Genomic DNA, 18,816 nt, shown 5'->3' with positions numbered 1-18,816 from the left:
AGTTTTCTTTCTTCGACAAAAACTCCTTAAGTAACATTTTGTACAACTTTTTCCTGGGCTTTGTTTATTTTCAGCTTTAAATAAAAAGTTAAATTGATTATTTATTGACCCACCCCGTTAAAGCTAATTTTTTTGGTATAACAAAAAGTACTTCGGAAATCAAGAAACTTTTGTGAAGACACAAATGCAGAACACTTAGTAGTTTCTACGCAAAAGCTGATGTCCGTCTTTTTTTTTTTTTTTGAAGCCGTCCCACTGTGCGCCGGGGTAGATGTCTCAGGGTGAGACAAACAAATTTTCGTTTAACACTTTCCATTCTGACTTTCTAACACAGGTTATGAGGTTTTCGGATGATGCAGACATTTTAAATAGGGGGGGTACTAATGTGCTATGTGACAATGTGACAATGCGTTCAAGCAATGTGGATCTGTAAAATTTCGAGCAATTTTTGTGATGAACCTAAGTTGTTGAGAAGCACTAGCGATGGCATCAGTATATTGTTGGTTAAACGTGGCCTTGTTATCCAGCAGAACTTCAAGGTCTCTGTTTTGATCGATGCAATTCTTATATGTAGCACTCATCGATAGATTTCACAACGAGATAGATCTTTAGATCGCCGACTAGTAATTAGTGCGCATCCGGAATCCAGCAGAATAACAATATCGTTGAGGTACAAGATGAATAGCAAAGGCCCCAGGTTACTGCCTTGCGGAAGACCAGAAGTGGCGGCCTTAATATCTGGGTACTCCGCGTTAATTTGATTCCAGCTTCCATCTGTGAAATTCATCTAAATACTTGTGAATTTCATCAAGTTAGTCGCCACAGAACGACTCAGCATAAAACCATACTGGTTTACTGATATCTAATTTTTGGCGCTGTTCAGAAGTACACTACTAACGATGATTTTAAAATGCTTTGATCCAGCAAGACAGGTAATACCTCAATAGTTCTCTGCCTCTCGCTTTTCTCCTTTTACAAATACAAGAAACATGGAGGCTTGTTGCCACAGCGTTGGAGACTTCTGTTGATCAAACAATTTGGTAAAAATACGACCTAGGGAATAGGAGCTTCTTGTCTACAGCTGGTCATTGGGTGTGATATAAAAAAATCTTCATCAACAGCACCGCTGGGGATACCCAATGCAGCTTTTTCAGCATAAGACTATGTGGTACATCCCCTGGTGAACACAGAAGAAACATGATTAGTAAACAATTCTCAACACTCGGTAACGACTGGTGATTTCGTTCCGTCCAAGAGCACACTAGAAGGAATGGAAAAACTGTTCCTCTTAGAGTATTCTTATCACAAAAATATGCCACCCTATCAGGGGCCTGGTTTTGGTTACAGACAAGTCTCATATATAGAATAGATAGAAGATATATTAGTTCGCAAATTGAATTGCACCCGCAGTACTCATGATTTGTAGGGAGAATTGTCTAGCCTATACGGTGAACCGGCCACGTCACAAGGATGCCAAACGATGGTGCAGTGAAATCCGTTCTCTTCAAAAACTCCACCGGCGCCACGAATAGAGGGGCCCTAAGTGCTGAAGCCGACTTGCGTGTGTCGAGTACTTATTGGCGCCGAGTAGCCCAGGGCCGTGTACAGTGGAGAGGAATTCTTAATACACCCTAGCTCTCGCCTGGTAGAAGTGGAGGCGTCACTTGGTCCGCAGCGCAGAGATCTCTTCTTCAGGAATGTAGTAGACGAGGTCCAGTGTTCGTCCAAGGTAAGTTCAGGAATTCAAATTCATCGACCACAGCAGCACTAGCAGCAGGAAGTGGGAGGAAATTGTCGCACTGTACTCCATCCTCCTCGTCTAACCAAGAAATTGATTATATTCAACGCCAATCAATGAGAGAGTTCTTTCGTCCGATGACCCTTTGGCTCGTAATTCACGGACTGAGAGGTTATGCTCGTCGATAAATCTAACAATCTAAATTCTATTCGGTGGGATGTAAGCTGCAGCTAGCAAAAACTTCTGGTCTTTGATAATAGCAGCCACACAGACTTGTTCGAGGCATTTTCCATGCCTTCAATTGATCAGTGAGCTAGCAACGGCAATCAATATACCATCAGAACTACTTTTGTTACTATTTCCCGAGCTACGATCACAACGATACAGTGTTGAAGGCGGGTCCAAACATAAAACGGATAGTTACAATCAATAGTTGCAAGAAGCAGGTCGTCTACTTTAGTCTTTAAACCTCGCACATTCTGATAGTACGCGCAAATACCATCCGCGTCATTTGTTCCGAAACAAAACTCCTTGCACGTGGAGATCCCAAACTGGAAGCCGGAATTACACCAGAGGGATTAATGTTCGGATTAAAATTGCCCCGGTGCCCACATCAGCACACCGGACAGGGACAACTGCTGGTCGCTGGAAGGCTTGGGGGCTTCCATAATGCCAATTTGTATGCATCCGGCGTGATCTTCAGGTGATAATCGATGAAGAGAAACTTGACAAGTTGAAGCAATCGATGAATCGGGAGAAGTCAAATTCAAAACGGCACTTGTAATTCTACAAAACTGCGATAAAACAGCCATAAAACCTTTATAAAACTTGGGAGGCCCATGCTAAAGAAGGTTCTCAAGAAAATTTCCAAAGGCCCTTTTAAAACTTATAATTTTTATCGATATCTATTTATATTGACTTCTAAAAATCGCTTGAAACTCAAATAAAATAACACCACAATTTATGATTATGATACTGTCTTCTTAAAGAACAGTTGTAAGACAGATATTGCGTAATAGGCAGATTTTTATGTAATTTTCGTTTGAAAGATCAATGTTTTTTCGATTTTCTTCAGGTTCAAACGCTCATTTTGGTTAGTTGTTTACGCTACAATTTACTTGGTTAAGAGTATGTTTTCTCTTTCAAGAATATACGGTTTTATGATAGTTTTATGGCAGTATTGTTAGAATTGACCAATCTTGCAGAAGAATGTCATAAATTTTTGTCAAAAGAATTGTTAAATTTTAAGGAGCCTTTATGTCCGTTAATAAGGTGTATTACACTTATTCATAATGCAGTTTTATGGGTGTTTCTTCAAGTCTGCTTCAATCATACTTTAGAAATGTTAATCAAATAAGATAAAATTCACTTGACGAAAAACATTATAAAGCCTGATAGGTTTTGCAATGCTCTGATGAAACTACTATCAGAAATGGGACCCATACCATTCATTTCTTCTATAGTAGTTTTATCAGAGCATTTGCTATTGGATTGTTACTTGGGTATCTACACTTGTACCTGGTTAATCAGATTGCGTTGATTTTTTGGTTGATCAATTGAGGCACCTGAAGGGGTAATAAGGGTGCGGCGATAGTTTAATTGCAAGAAACACTCGGGTACCAACCGAGAGAGTGTGGGTTGGAGTCCCACCTGCCATTGAGCGACCTAATATATTAGCCTCAAATCGAAATTTTTCCATCATCCAGTTTATCACTCTTGCCACCAAAAACTACTTCACCCTACAAACAACATCCATTTCAATATTTCTTTTCAGGGGTCAGTGCCGGCGTAGTGGTTAGCATTCACGCCTCTCACGTCGTGGACCCAGGTTCAAATCCCAACCCCGCAGAAGTCACGAATGACCCAAGCTGGTTAAAGTGACTATAATCTAGCAAAAAAAAATATTTCTTTTCGTTCGCTTTTCTCGACCTATTACTATATGGTTTTAGGTCGATCCATCCCAAGCCAACAGCTGAAAAGTAGAATCAAAGCCTATTTAAAAGCTTTCGTCTTTCCTTAAGCAATTTTGGCCTTATTGTTGAATAGGTCCTAACTGCAAATGAGAGATTCTCTTTGTCGAAGCAAACACACTTGAAGGTACCTTTTTTGCACGAAATGGTGGCCGGCGTCATAAGTTAGCTAAGCGTTAAGAAAAATTGCATTGAAATGTTTTTATGCAGCCGTAATAAGCGAAAGAGAAGGTGCATGAAGAGAATCTATCATTTGTAGTTAGGACCTATTCAAAAATCAAGCAAGAATTATTCTTAAAGTAATATAAATCAGAATTTGAAATAATTTATAGTCCTTCCCATAGAAAATACTATCAACAGAAATAGTCCTACAAATCCCATTTTTTTGCTTAACTAAACTCCGAAAAAAGCTACTTCAATTCACAAAGGACGTGAAACGTCCCTGCTTCTGGGTCGCATCGTGAGGTATTGTTTGCATACATTTGTGTTTATTGCTCGATTTTAAGAAACAACAGCGAAGCAACGCTGCTTCCCCTTGGTTTGATTGATTACGCGTTTTAACATTGCCTGCTCGTTCCCTATATCATTACACTTAAAATAAACGAGTTCAACATATTTTGTTGTAAAAACATTATCACCATTAATAACACCCCTGGAGAGAAAGATGCATTTCTCGTGTGTTACGTGACCTGAGCACGTGGAAGTCCTCTCTCCTCCTTTGGGGTCGGTTCATACAGGGGAAAAGCTCGTGACCGTGTAGGTATGAGACGTATTTCGTAATGACACCAGTTTTGTGATGCTTGCCCTACTAATGTCTTAATTCAATTTGGCAAAACGAACGCATTTTTTCTCGAATGTCCAATTTAAAGAAACATGCATGCATCCGTAACGAATTGTCATCCGCCGAACGTGTAACTTTTTTCGATTTAGCTAACCCTTAAGCATGAACTAAAAATTAATTGTGATGGAAGGAGCATAATCCATGCATAACCATACCTTCCAAGTGGTAGGGATCCACGCATTTTGTGCCTTATTTTTCTCACTTTCAGTTAACATTAGTGAAATGATAGCCAACGAAAGAATTGCATTCGCTTTGCGGTCGATTCTGACGGCTCTAATAATACGTTTCAAGGAAAAAGTCGATAAATTACGACAGCCACGCGGATGGCATTAAGAAGCAATTTTAAAGCGATGTCTGACGATGATTTTTCGGAGTATTCACCGTAAATATGCTGTCAAATCATAGCTTGTACTTTGTGCAGTGCGCTCTTTGATTAACAGCCGCTGCTGCTGGTTCTGCTGACCCTTTGCCAGAAGATTGGAGATTGTACCGTAGAACCAGAAATAAGGTGCAGGTGAGATCATATGTGGAAAACTTGAATGCCTGGGGGCTTTTCTGGTGGTGTAATTAAGTTATTATAAGAAACACCAGCATGGAGCAGTGAAGTCTACGTTTGACACTTTCAGTTTATATTCGACATTTTATGTGGAACAATGATGCACCTCGCGGGTTCGACCGCAATGTTTTGGGGTTCTGGTTCGTTCAGTGCTTAAAGCAAAGCATGTGACAATTGCCCAGCTCTTTTACAATGTTGCATTATAATACAAACGAATTAAATAACATTAAATACAAATTATCCCATTTTTTGCTTTAAGTTTATTACCCAAGCAAAATTATAGTTATACTTCAACTAAGTCTAAAAACCATGTTAGGAAAATGCGTTAATTTACATTTCGTGTGATTAGCATAGCCAGAGAACATTGTCCAACATGAAGTGTTCGTTTTCTTGGAGTCTTGAATTTGAATCAACATACACGGAAAGTTTATTAGTTCTCCATCACACGAGAAACACGTCCTACAAAGTCGTCTGGTCCGCCGCCTGAAATATATAATAATTGGATCTTATCCTCACGTTGGTCGTCGTGCCATGCTCCTTTTATTGCCGATATGAATTTTAAACTTACAAGAAATAATACCATTAGCGAACAGTTAAAGAGGGCTAATAGCTCCGCCTCCGTGTAGTTCCGCTTAAACACAAGTGGTAATTGACTTTAATGCTTGTATTTCTCGCCGCCATTCCGTGAAGTTAAGCAACAACAATGGAAAGGATGGGATGCAATTTTAAATCAATGTAGCGCATAATATTCAATTGCATCTTGTTCAAGATGCCGGACATCGCGAAACCATCTGTCGTATTTGCCGTACGCACGCAAAAGACAATTGCTTTCGTGCCGATGAACTTCTACCTAGGAGGCCCGCGAATTCTAAATACCCACCTATATTGAGAAAAAAGAGAAAATTTTTGCGTGAAACACGATTTTACGGCGGTATGCTTTCCCGTGAATTTATAACGGCATTCATTTTAATAAAGTTTATTTCTACCGTTGAATCGTTGTTCTTTTCTCCATTGTGTTCAGTATGTCTCAACGTTAATAATAATAATTTGTATTGTACGCGTAGAAAAAACGTTTATCCCATCATGTTTCGAATAGTTACGGATCGAAAGCTGTTCGGAACATGATGGTGTAAACGCAATAAACATTATTAAGGACGTTAAACATTGAGACATAATGAACATAATGGGATTACGAACAACTTTCTTCGTTTTTAATTGTAATACAATAATTTATAGTTATTGCTGCGGCGTGGTCAGATGTATATAATTTTGTATACGGCCAGGAGAAAACAGTTAAATTTTGGGTAATGAAGATAATATTTTTTTAAAATTTTTGATGCTTATTGGTGTGGTCCCCATATATAGCTTTGAATTTTCGCTTGGCTCACTCTCACCTGAAAAGGAAGGAAATCTCTCGTCCCGGCCTAAGCTCGGTATTGTTTTCAGCGCTTAATATGAGCCTGGGTCTTCATTAAGAAATTTACCAGTTGGGTTGCAAATCTCTTTTCGTCATCCAATCTAATACCATAAGCGTCTTATTTTGTCTGTACCTAAAACCAGGCCCCTCCCAGGACGCCATATTTTCGCGGTTCGGTTATTTATCGCTGTTGAGTATCACCGTTTCGCTATCAATTAGACGCACGTGAGCTACTGCTAGTACTAAATGCGATCCATATTGCATTTCGTATTTTTCAATAAATCTACAAGCACTTAAGTTTTGACCCGACTTGAATTTTACGCTTCCTACCTTCCTTTTTTACATATAGGGGAACTGTGGGTAAGACGAACAGGGTGGGTAAGACGAACAAGTGGTTGATTCTACCAGTTAAGCATTAAAATTCGCAAATGTTTTGACGGGCATCCAACCATATTGCTATCTCATAATGTCTGAACGTTCCCATCATCATTTAGAACTTTCAAATTTTGGTAAAGTACAGAAAAACTGAAAATGGAAAGTGATTCTGCGTTTGGATGTAACTTTTTGCCATCGAAATTAAGCTTTCTGAGAGGTTTAATTGTAAAATGTTACCCATAACATGAAGTATTTCGATTTATTAGCTTTTCAAGTAACGTCTGCATTGGAAAAATTGATAATTTTATTTGCATATGAAAAATTGTGAACGCTTTAAAAAAATGTATAATGATGGGGTGAAATGGACAACTGCTAGTGTGGGCAAGATGGTCAGTGAACATATTATAATAAAATTATTGATTTTGCTTCTTAATAATATCTCATGTATATAAATGAACATTTAACCGGCAAACGTGAACTTTAAACAAATTAGCAGCGGCCAGGCATGAAATAGCTTTCGGAATGTTTGTTCATATTGCCGCTGCCAAACAATTTTCGATCGGCTGGCCCTGGTGGGAGTGGGTGGGCTGCCCCCTTCACTGTTTGCACGCTACACCACCATATTTTACGTATTTAATTTGTTAAGGGTCAAAAATAATAATAATACGCTCTCAGTTGGGGCGATTTACAATACCTGTCCATCTTACCCCCACACATTGTCCGTTTCACCCGCAGCATTAAAAAAGTTCACTTTTTCGGACCATTTTTAATACTCGAAATACACATTGAAAAACATTTTTTGTTAAATATTTTACTAGCTTCTTTTAAAAACAATATATTGAACTGAAGTAAACTGTATTTAGGTTTTATAAATTATAAGTCCTCTGTATTATATTAGAAGTTCTTCTTAACCTGTTCGTCTTACCCACAGTTCCCCTATGCGATGGTGACAGTGAACAAAATGTAACGAGAATCAAGTGTAGAAAAACTTATTTCAGTTTCTGTTACTAGTTACTAATTACGTTGAAGATCCATATTCTAGCATTATCTGCTACAGCTCGTTTCGTTTTACTAATTCGTACGTCGCATTAAAGTCAACAATCAGATGATGAGTCTGCAAGTTAAACTCTCGGAGCTTGTCTGGTAAACATCCAGGCCGTCGTGAAGCAAGGCTCACGAAAACTAGCTTGGTACTCACCGACGAAGGACTCCGCTAACGGTCTCTATCTACAGAATAGCCAGCGGGAGTGCACTTTATCGGCAGAATTGTGCATTGTAATGCCTTGATAGTTTATATACTCGAGTCGATGTCCGTTTTTAATAGGAGGGCAAATAAGGCCATCCAACCAACCATTCCTCCGACATTTGTTCATCCTTACAGTTCCTGACAATGATCCGGTGAATTGCCTCGTATACAGCCGTCCGCTCTTTGCTTTTATAAGTTGTTGTATTTAACTTTATAAACCTTCAGCGTGGTGCTGAATTATCAAAAAGGGAATTTCCAAAACATTGCGAAAAACACAAAAATCTCAACTAAAGTGCAATACACATTTTAATCTTTTATTGGCATCTTGCCTTATTGGCCTTAACCGTTATCTCCTACTCTAACCTCCTCTATGTCTTAAGCTAGCATTTACAAAGAAGTCCTTTTTCTTTACTCACGGTGTCTCCTTCTCTCGAGATGTACGCTCTTGTTGTTCCGGTCCTCCCGGAGTTGTGATCCCGACTATTTATATTTCAAATGCTGCATATCAAGGCGCAGGCAGGCGTCCCCACGTAGCTACTCAGCCCAAGTATCGATTCTTATTTCGTATTTATTGTGCCAGTGCTTGGCGACAAATTCTTCCTACGGTCAGCGACCTGCTGTCTACTTTCGGCAAGGACGGTGAATTCAATATGTTTGTTTTCACGTAAAGAGGGTGTCCTCAGTCTATCTTGACTCCAGACACAGACGGTGTCCTACGTCGGTCTTAGCTCCACCCAAAGACGAAGGCCTACGTCTGATTTAGATCCGCACAAAAACGGTGTCCTACGTCGGTTGTAGCTCCGCATAAAAACCTTCCTTCTGGAAGATCTGCTGGATCGTCGAACCTCTCTGCTGAAGATATAGCTGTTGTGCTTTCAGTTGCGATTCTTTGGTTACGGCAGGACCGATTTTGATCTCTTATCTCGCTTGCAGTCCCAAATAAATCCTAAAAGATCTTTGTCTCGGCACGAGTTTTTGTCTTCTGCCGATCGATGTAATCTTCAGACTGTAAATTGGGGTTGACGTATTTCATTCGAATTTAGATCGCTTCCTGCTGGAGCGGTTTATCAGCTCTTCTGCTCCCTTTCGACAAATCAGTACCGTGCTTTTACAGAAACTTTGACGTTACACGTGGTCGATCGGTCACTAATGAAAGGTAGGTCGCAATTAGTCCTTTTCCGCTGATTCTATATCGATGACATTTACCCTTTTCTATTGCCTTTCGGAGCGATGTTCCAGGAGCTTTTTATCTGCTAGATGGCCTAGATGTTCGGCCGCCAATTTTGTACGCACTGTAATCGGTGTGCACTCCAACGAACCGAAACTGATCGTTTTTGTTTCTGCTGCATTGTCAACCGGGGGGCTCTACAGACCGTGCGTACGATTAATCGCTAATCTATTATCGTTTATCGATATCGTCGACAACGGTTTTGCTCTATTTGTTAACAGTGTTGCCTTATTTACAAATATATTTTTACAAACATAACAAAGTTCCGTCGGTAGGGTAAGACTGTCCAGAACGCACCGGGGGGGGGGGGGGGGGGGGGGGGGGTAGGATGGCCCATGCTATTAATTGCTTAAAAACGCGGAAACTATTTGGTAAAATTATGAATGCGCATTTTATTTTGGTGTAAAACACGCTAATTCATAATTGTGTAGAATGTAAAAGCATCAAACATAGCCCCATCCAATAAAATCAAGCGATTATCCGCGATCTCATTCCACATGTAAGAAATCACGGTTATATATAAATATATAGTATAAAGGTATAGAAATCACTTGGAAAACCGAAAATGGAAGGAAGGTCCTGCGGGCCGAATGTTATATACCATTCGACTCAGTTTCGAAAACTGAGCATTTTCTGTGTGTGTATGTATGTATGCGTGAAAAAATTGTATTTAAAACATATTTTTGTAACATATAAGCATTAATTCAATGAAAAACATCACACATTTTATTATTATTTAAAAATTACTGCTGAGATCTATCAAACGAAACCGAGTTATTGAAAATCGGGCGGTTCATTCAAAAGTTATTCAAACTTTAACACTTAAGCACCGTATATTAAACCTTAACGGTTTACGTGTGAAATCAAAACATATCAATCAAATGTTGATTGTATTCAATGTGTGCAATGTATGTATGTATGTATGTATGTATGTATGTATGTATGTATGTATGTATGTATGTATGTATGTATGTATGTATGTATGTATGTATGTATGTATGTATGTATGTATGTATGTATGTATGTATGTATGTATGTATGTATGTATGTATGTATGTATGTATGTATGTATGTATGTATGTATGTATGTATGTATGTATGTATGTACGTATGTATGTATGTATGTATGTATGTATGTATGTATGTATGTATGTATGTATGTATGTATGTATGTATGTATGTATGTATGTATGTATGTATGTATGTATGTATGTATGTATGTATGTATGTATGTATGTATGTATGTATGTATGTATGTATGTATGTATGTATGTATGTATGTATGTGATGACAATTTGCAATGAAATTCAAGAAAAGTGAGAAACATGTCAATAGTCTGAAGTTTTTGAAGCCTCTTAGTGGAATACGAACTCTGAAATAAAAGAAAAGAAAAATTTTACCTGCTAAACTGCCCATGGATGCATAGTTGACGTAAAAACCAAAATGACCAAAATGTACTTTTTCGGTCCTACGCACTCTTAACTATGTTGTTCACATGCCCAATACTCAAACAACATATGTTTGTTCGAAAATATTCGAGAAATTTAGGAAAATTGAGTTACTCTGCTATTGGTTTCACGTAATGCTAATGTTTGACGTAATTTCCTGCATAATCAATCAGCATAGTAACCTATTTGTTTTGTAGCTTGACGCCAAGTTATGGGAATAATCGTTCAAAAACAGTCTGTTTATTCGCATAAACTGGCGTTCGCATTTTTTAAACACAATAAATGAGGAATGAATCATGAAACCCCATCAGTCCTCTTTTGATTAATAAACTCTACTAAATAGACAGATTATTCGTTTGAAAAAGTTTATAGCAAAGATTATATGGCTTTGTTTCACGATAAAAATGCGTTTTCTCAACAATCATGGTGCTGGTCGTTACGTCGACTATGCATCCATGGGCAGTAAATTCCACTATTTAATATTTATTCGCGACAGATACGTATACGCTTTGAAATAAGACACTGATGAAGCCTGCACGTCGTAGGCGAACTACGTATCTGTCGCAAATAAATATTAAATAGTGGGATTCAATCGAAAAGTTTTTTCTTTTCTTTTTTAGATTTCAATAGTCATTTTCTTCACTTGCTGTTACTCACAATTGTACAAGAAAAGCAAAAAGCGGAGAAAAGCAGTTAATTTAAGTATATAAGTACATATAGTGGTGTATAGGATCAAAATACTAGTGAGTTGATTTTTCCAAATAAATTTATACAAATTTCATACAAATTCTGCGCATTAATAGATGCTCTTTTCAATCCATAGATACTAGAGCTTAGAAATGTTATATGAAAAATAGGAAGTAAACGTTGCACGGTAGTAGCTTTGTAAGATTTGTTTTCGTTAGTGACATTTTAAAGGACAGATGTCTTATGTCATGTATCATATTTTATTAATAAATCAAAAATGACAAGCACTGGAAATCATATTGATCATATTTCTCATTCTCAAGCATGTTTATGGCGCAGTTTTTGCACTATTTTTCGACCTCATCTTGTTTTCCTAACCCTCTAACATTGTAAAAACGATGTGATCAAGTTAATGACTATCTTTTCATGAAAGTACATTCAAAAGAAGCTTAAGTTTTGATTTTCATGCAAAAATAATTATCTGAAGGAGCGCCAGCTAAGAAAAAAGCGAAGTATAATAATAATTTTTCTGAACTCTTGTTTTTCAAAGATGCTAACTTTCGAACGCATGGTATTAATATCAAAATATCAAAAAAATCTACCCCAAAAAACCACTAAAAAACCACTCAAAAAAAAAATATCAAAAAATCTGCTATGAACACATATTTCATATTGTCAGTTCGAAACAAGTTTCGTATGTGGCTCTGAAACTCGAAAGTTAAGGCCAACCGATTATAAAACTAAATAAGGTGTTCATCAAATAACATAAATGACACTTAAAGTATTTACGCACCCGAGGAAAGAAAATATAATTATTCTACGCAATACGTTGTGAATTTTTCTGGCAAATAAGGATTTTGAGGAATACGGAAGGGATATTTAAAAATATAGTCAAGTTAATTATAGATGTTCCTGAGAAATTAAATAATGATTATTGTGGCAGTAGAAAGGCTAGGTCACGCCGCTAGGTGGATTAATTCGGGTTTTCTCTTAAGCTTTTACCACTAGTCGGTGTGCAAATTTCATAATAAATACAGTCTATCTAATTGATATACTGTCATACTCGATGATTCATCACAAAAACGGCATTAACTATGCATATTTTTCACATATATTGCAAAAAACTTCAAAATACAAAACAGGGGTAGAATGAATCACAGCGGGATCGAACAGTTATAAAATATTTTTAATTTGCAGTACATCTTTTGTTTCGGATTATTTATTAAAAATGTAGCAATAATATGTATTGTATAGGACTTAGAATTTGCCTTAAACCTAATTGTATATTGTTTAACTTACAATATTTCATCACACATCAGTTGGAGAAAAGTAGATGATTAAATTTTATTGCCAATTATGTTGAGATATGAACCCATTGTATCCCAGCAAACAAGCGTTTGTAACAAACGCTATAACGAACGCTTCCGCCATTGTGGCAGCCTAGTTTTAGGAGTTTATACAACACGTGATTGAATGGTACATTTTTTGGTTGCTTTTAACGCCTAGCTGGGCAAACTTGGTGCGTTTTGTCCACGGGCTTTGGCGTTATGCCTCACATAATGATTTTGGCTCTTGCCGAAAATCATCAAAAATAACAAAAAATACTGGTTTTTGTTATGAAATTTCACCAGGAGTAAGTGTAAAAAAGATCCCAAAGTCTTCTAGAGGTTGAAAAACGTGGAACAAACACGCCGTTGCTCTGCAAAATGATGTTTTGCTAAAGCGGTGCATTCTGCACCACCTTACCCTATACCGTCCTTCCGTGCAGACTTACCGTTTTTCAGCTGGTACTCTTAACCTCCTCCTGTGTTGATGGCTCCATAGCTTGACCGTTGATCACAATTCTTATCCTGTTCCTGCTGATCTCCGTCTTTACCTTTCCATTCAACACCGTCTGGAAGTGGCCCTTCCATCTGGCTGCTCTCGCAGTTTTGTGAGTAAGCAGGTTTTTCCATATGAGCGTACAAAACATTTTCACGCGTCTCCACTTAACTCGCTTCCATTTTGGCCGAAACAAAATGCACAACTATTAGCGAATTCATAAATTAACCTGGGTTCGTGCTAACTCGAACCCGAAATTTATGAACGATACAGGCAGTTTGACAGATCGACCCGTAAACCGTAATGCTAGATAGTTTTAACCTGCGCTTCAAACTGAATGCTGTCAGTTTAACCGAGATTGCATCTCAGCGTTATGAACGCTTTGACAGCACTTCGATGAAAACTGAGTGCTAATCGACCTGAGCCAGATTAATTTATGAATTCGTTATATGATATTCACAAGAAGTGAACAATACACTCTAAAGAGAAACTGTACCAAATTTGGTCAATTTCCATCCAGTAGAAAAAATTTATGATCAGTTGTAAGTTCAATAATTTCTCGCTCGTTCTCTATTGATTTTTATTAAATGACAGATAATCAATTGACCAAACCCGTGTTATAGTCTTTGACCTTGAAATGCGGTCAGGCAATAATATTAATATTTTTTTGAAACGATGGTTTTTACAATTGATGGAGGGACGGTAGGGGAATGTAATGAAAATTTTTTTTTGGAAAAGGATGGGAAAGAGTGGAAAGGAAGGAGGAAGGAACACGCTTACGGGCGAACATCACACGCAGTACCTTGCAAGTCGTAAGGACCTGCTTAGTGTCATTATTTTCCCCTACCGTCCCTCCATTAATTGTAAAAAACCATCGTTTCAAAAAAATATTAAGATAGTCAATACTCCTCATTCAATCGAAACAATACTAATCACTTTCGCAACTGTATGTTTGTTTTGTTTTTCAGGACGTACTCGAAGAGTATGAGGAGCGGGTTAAGCGCCGAGGAAATATGCCAAAGATCGATCCCAGCTGCCTCAAATGGACACCATTCGTGGCACCGACACCGTCTTCGCCAACTTCCTAGCGCCAGTCGTACCCCTATCAGTATCACTATCACCAACACCACTATCAGCAACATTCACAGCAGCACCTTCATTACTATCACAACAACAACAACAACAACAACAACAATAATAATAATAACAACAACAACAGCTACTACAACAACCACAACAGCCACTACAACAACGTCGGCCATAATCACGTCAATAATAATAACAGCAACAACAACATCGGCAACATGACACATCAGACGGTTGCGTCACATCTTCTTGCTAATCATTCCTTCAGAGGGGTGCTTTAAGCTGGAGACCAATCGAGAAACTCGGTTTTAAAGGTAGGACGGTTTGGGGGGATCGAACAGGTGAAGCGATAGCTAGTAGTAGTTGTAGGATGAAAGTGTGGTGCAAATATTTAAATGAAGATTTTAAAAGTAAGCTTAGGGAGCTTACAACAGTGTGAGAAACTACACGTGGTTCTCGATTTTATTATCGCGGATAGCCCTGTAGTTTCGGTAGTTTTTACACGAACGTACAAAAAACAATATCTCGTTAAGAGTTTTTCTCTAACTCTACTTCTTGCTGTAGATTAATCAACGTATTGCAAAACTCCTCCGTAAGTGTTAATCTAATTGAAAAATTCACTAATATGATGGAGTCACACAAAATGCTCATGTAGACAAAATACACTATTTTATTTTTAGTTCTTTTGAACAGCTGAGGTGAAGCAGATTTTTTAGTTTCACTTTAGTTTCTTTTTGTACTCTATATGGTCCCTGTCTGTAGGGGAAATTTGGTTAGTACTAATTGTGACGCGGATTAATTGTGTTTATTTTAATACTGCTTCAACAAATTTGTTATCGTTTCTACTTGCCAGAGAAACAAAACTTGTAAAGTTATCATGTAGTTTTAATGATCTTAGTTAATGTGATAGAAAAAGTATTTATTCAGTTCATAATCACCACAAACGTGCAGTAGTTGTAGTATCTACATTTGCTATGTAATTGTAGTGTGATAATTATAAGAATTAAAGATTGAATAACTTGGATCCCAGACAGACTATCAATTCTGGCACATATTGTTTCGTATAGTTAGCAACAGATGAAATCGAAGCAAAAAGTAATTTCAGCAATTTAAGCAGCTTTATCCCATTATCTACCGACTTCTGAAAGTAAATTTATTCAGTGAACCAGTAATAGCGAAGATTAACCATTTGTTTTTTTTTTCTCTGCTGAAAGAACGATCCCAACATCATTTAAAACCAAATTGCCTTTCAAAAGATTCATTTGCCTATTTTGTACATTCCCCTGCGTAACAAAAAATAAATGAATAATAAATAAATTTCATGTGATTTGAAATGATATACAATGAAAGTTGGATCCTTGTGGTGTCCCGTTACGTAAAGGTTACTCTCCGTTTGTACTTCGCTAAATAGAACCCTTCGTTCGAACACGATAAGGGTGCCTATACCAAGCTCATCTAACACTTCTAGTTCGTCATCGTCAACGGTTACCATCCGTGAGAGGCGCGCGTTGGTCTCCTATGAGCCTCCTTTCATGTATTTATCCTTCAGCACAATCCTCCTACACTCCGCTTTCAATCTGCCTCCGCCGTTGCGAAGTTTCTGGTTATGATATCGAAATTATCTCTAATTTCAATACCCGCTCATCGGATCAACCCCTTAAGAAGGATGTTGAATAGAAAGCAGTATCCCTTAGACGCGTTCGAAACACTTTACTTGATCCAGTGAGTGCTCTCAGTGAGTGCTCGATTCAGTGAAGTCCGGAAAACCGTATTCGTGCATTATCTACCATAGCTGGTTTCGGTCGACTGTATCGTACGCGGCTTTGAAGTTAATAACGATGTGATGCGTGGACACATTGCACTCGCGATATTTTTGCAAGATCTGTCAATGTGTCAAGTTTCGGTGTGTATTTCTTACGACATTAATTCACTTTCTGTGCGCGACATTAGCCCGGAATAGTTGTTCTAATTTTTTACGATCTCTGTCCTTCTTCTAGCGCTTTTTACTCCTCAGAATTGCGATCACCTGGTTCCTTGCTCGTCGGTGTTTGGCCAAGTTCTCCACAAGCAGTAGCAATACTCAAAGGATTTTTCCAAATCTTTTTTTTTTTCTTTCTACCGCTTGTTGTCATTCTCCATCAAACCAATCATTTGATATACTCCGGGGCTCTAAACCACTTCACTGGCCTTGCGTATTTTGCCCCATCCGTCTTCTAGGGTTTAACCACACCTAACCTCTTGGTATAGTGCAGCGCTCATGCAGAATTCGTGCGTAGTTTTTGGCAGATAAGTGTTTTTTGAACGTGTTTAATTAAAAATGGATTAATCACAGATGTGTCTGCATATTTTCCATTTAGAGTGTGTTCAATTGTCAACACAGCAAGTTTGTTTTGAATTTTTATTCGTTCACGACTTGTGGTAATCATGGACGCATAAAACAACTTGTAATACGGCTATTTTTGAAAGATTTTCGGCAGTGTGATATTTTAAAGCAGCTGAATCCACTCGAAATAAGCTATAGATGATCTTCGATTGATTCCATACAAAAAACAACGGTTCGACTTAAAATCAGAAGATTGGAAGAGTCGAAAGATGTCGGCATCTGCTCAAGAACGGTAATTGTATTTTCGAACGAAAACATGTTCCTGTTACTGGATCACCTTTTCCCTTACTGAATCATTTATTAGGTTCTGCCGGTCCGGCAGAACAAAAGGATGAAATCAGAGATATCCACTATACCGACGGTTATCTGCCTTGGCTTTTACCTGTCGCCAGGACAGATTCTCGTCTTCAGCCCCGATGCCGTTGGCTAAGCTGCATCGCCATAACCTCTGGGTCTTCGCTGTCCTTCCGGATTCCACTCGAGTGATTCTCTGCAAATCTCGTTCGCTCCTTTCCTCAAGGTGTGTTCGATCCACTTCCACCTACAGGATCACCACAACCAACCAACCAATGATCATCACATCTTTCTGATATTTCTCGCGACAAACTGGTTGTTCAAAGGTTTACAGTGCGCTTATATGGGAATGTTTCTCCAAAAATTTGGAGTTTCCATCACATTTTCTCTGTGGTTCCATTGCTGTTTATTGAATCTCGTATTAAAATCAACACTGCTCGATCAGATGATTACAAAAATATTACAGAATTGTAGCACTAGCTGATGTTTCTATCAAAGTTTGTTATAAATGTGATAGAAAAACTTGTGAGAATCAAAATGATTAACAAAGCTTCTATCACGTTCTGTTAGTTATAACATGCTTTGTTACATTTTGGCAATCAAGCGGGGTAGAATTCTGATTTTTGTGACACATCTTCACTAGATCAAATCTAAACTAGATCAAATTATAACATAACTTGATATATTTGTTATGTACCTAGAGCGGATGTTGTTACAACTTTTGTTATCTTAACTACCAACGAGACCAACTTTATAACAAAACGCAAAGGAGATTTTGCTTTAAAAAACTTGTTATTTAGAACTCATCCTGTTATAATTTAGTTATTTTCATTCGATCGGGTAAATATCTATTTATGTAAGAGGCTTATGTCTGTACCGAAAACCAAGTCTCTGACAGGACGTCATAAGAGAGCGGTAACTAAAAACAGATCCCTGACAGGACGTCATGCTTTCGTAGCAATGGGTTGTATTCTCAGTCTCCTCACTGGTCGCCTGATGGACTGCTCGATTGCTTAACAGGTCGACTAGATTGCTCGATTCAATTGCTCGGCTGGACTGCTTAACTGGACTGCTCGACTGAACTGTTCGATTCGACTGCTCGACTCAACTGCTTGATTGGACAGATCGACTTGACCAAGTAGTCTGAACAGCTCGAGTGGACTACTCGACTTAACTACTCGATTCGACTGCTTGACACATTTGTTTGACTTACTACTCGACCCGACTGCTCGACTTAACTGCACGATTGAACTGTTCGACTGGACTGTTCGATTCGGCTACTCGACTGGACTGCTTGACTGGACAGCATGATTCATCTGCTCGACTATACTGCTTGACTGAACTGTTCGATTCGGCGCTCGACTCAACTGCTCGATTAAATTGCTTGATTCCACTGCTCGAATGAACTGCTTGACTCAACTACTCGATTGGACTATTCGAATCGGTTGCTCGACTCAACTGCTCAACCCGATTGCTCGATTCAACTGCTCGACAAGACTACTCAATTTGACTGCTCGACTCAACTGACAGCTTGATTCAACAGCTCGACTTAGTCACTCAACCCAACTGCTCGACTCAACTGCTTGACTTAACTGTTTGATCCGACAGCTCGACTCAGTTGCTCGACAGGACTACTCGACTAAACTGCTAGACTGAACCGCTTGATCCGACTGCTGACTAAACTGTTCGATTCGAGTGTGCGACTAAACTGCTCGACTAGACTACT

At 38.4% G+C, this 18,816-nt stretch overlaps 1 protein-coding gene across 1 annotated transcript in view; it reads left to right on the top strand.

Moving 5' to 3' along the window:
- LOC128741651 (histone acetyltransferase KAT7) overlaps positions 1 to 14,444 on the top strand; it is a 175,461-nt gene extending 161,017 nt beyond the window's left edge. Inside the window, exon 9 of the mRNA XM_053837606.1 lies at positions 14,296 to 14,444. Within this exon, the coding sequence (XP_053693581.1) occupies positions 14,296 to 14,415 (120 nt within the window). The 3' untranslated portion in view covers positions 14,416 to 14,444. The remainder of the gene's footprint in view (positions 1 to 14,295) is intronic.
- The last annotated feature ends 4,372 nt before the right edge of the window (positions 14,445 to 18,816 follow it).

The sequence above is a fragment of the Sabethes cyaneus genome, chromosome 3 (assembly GCF_943734655.1).
Source record: "Sabethes cyaneus chromosome 3, idSabCyanKW18_F2, whole genome shotgun sequence".
In the NCBI taxonomy this organism is placed as follows: Eukaryota; Metazoa; Arthropoda; class Insecta; order Diptera; family Culicidae; genus Sabethes; species Sabethes cyaneus.
The sequence above is the reverse complement of the archived record's forward strand: the minus strand, read 5'-3'. Positions and strand labels throughout refer to the sequence as shown.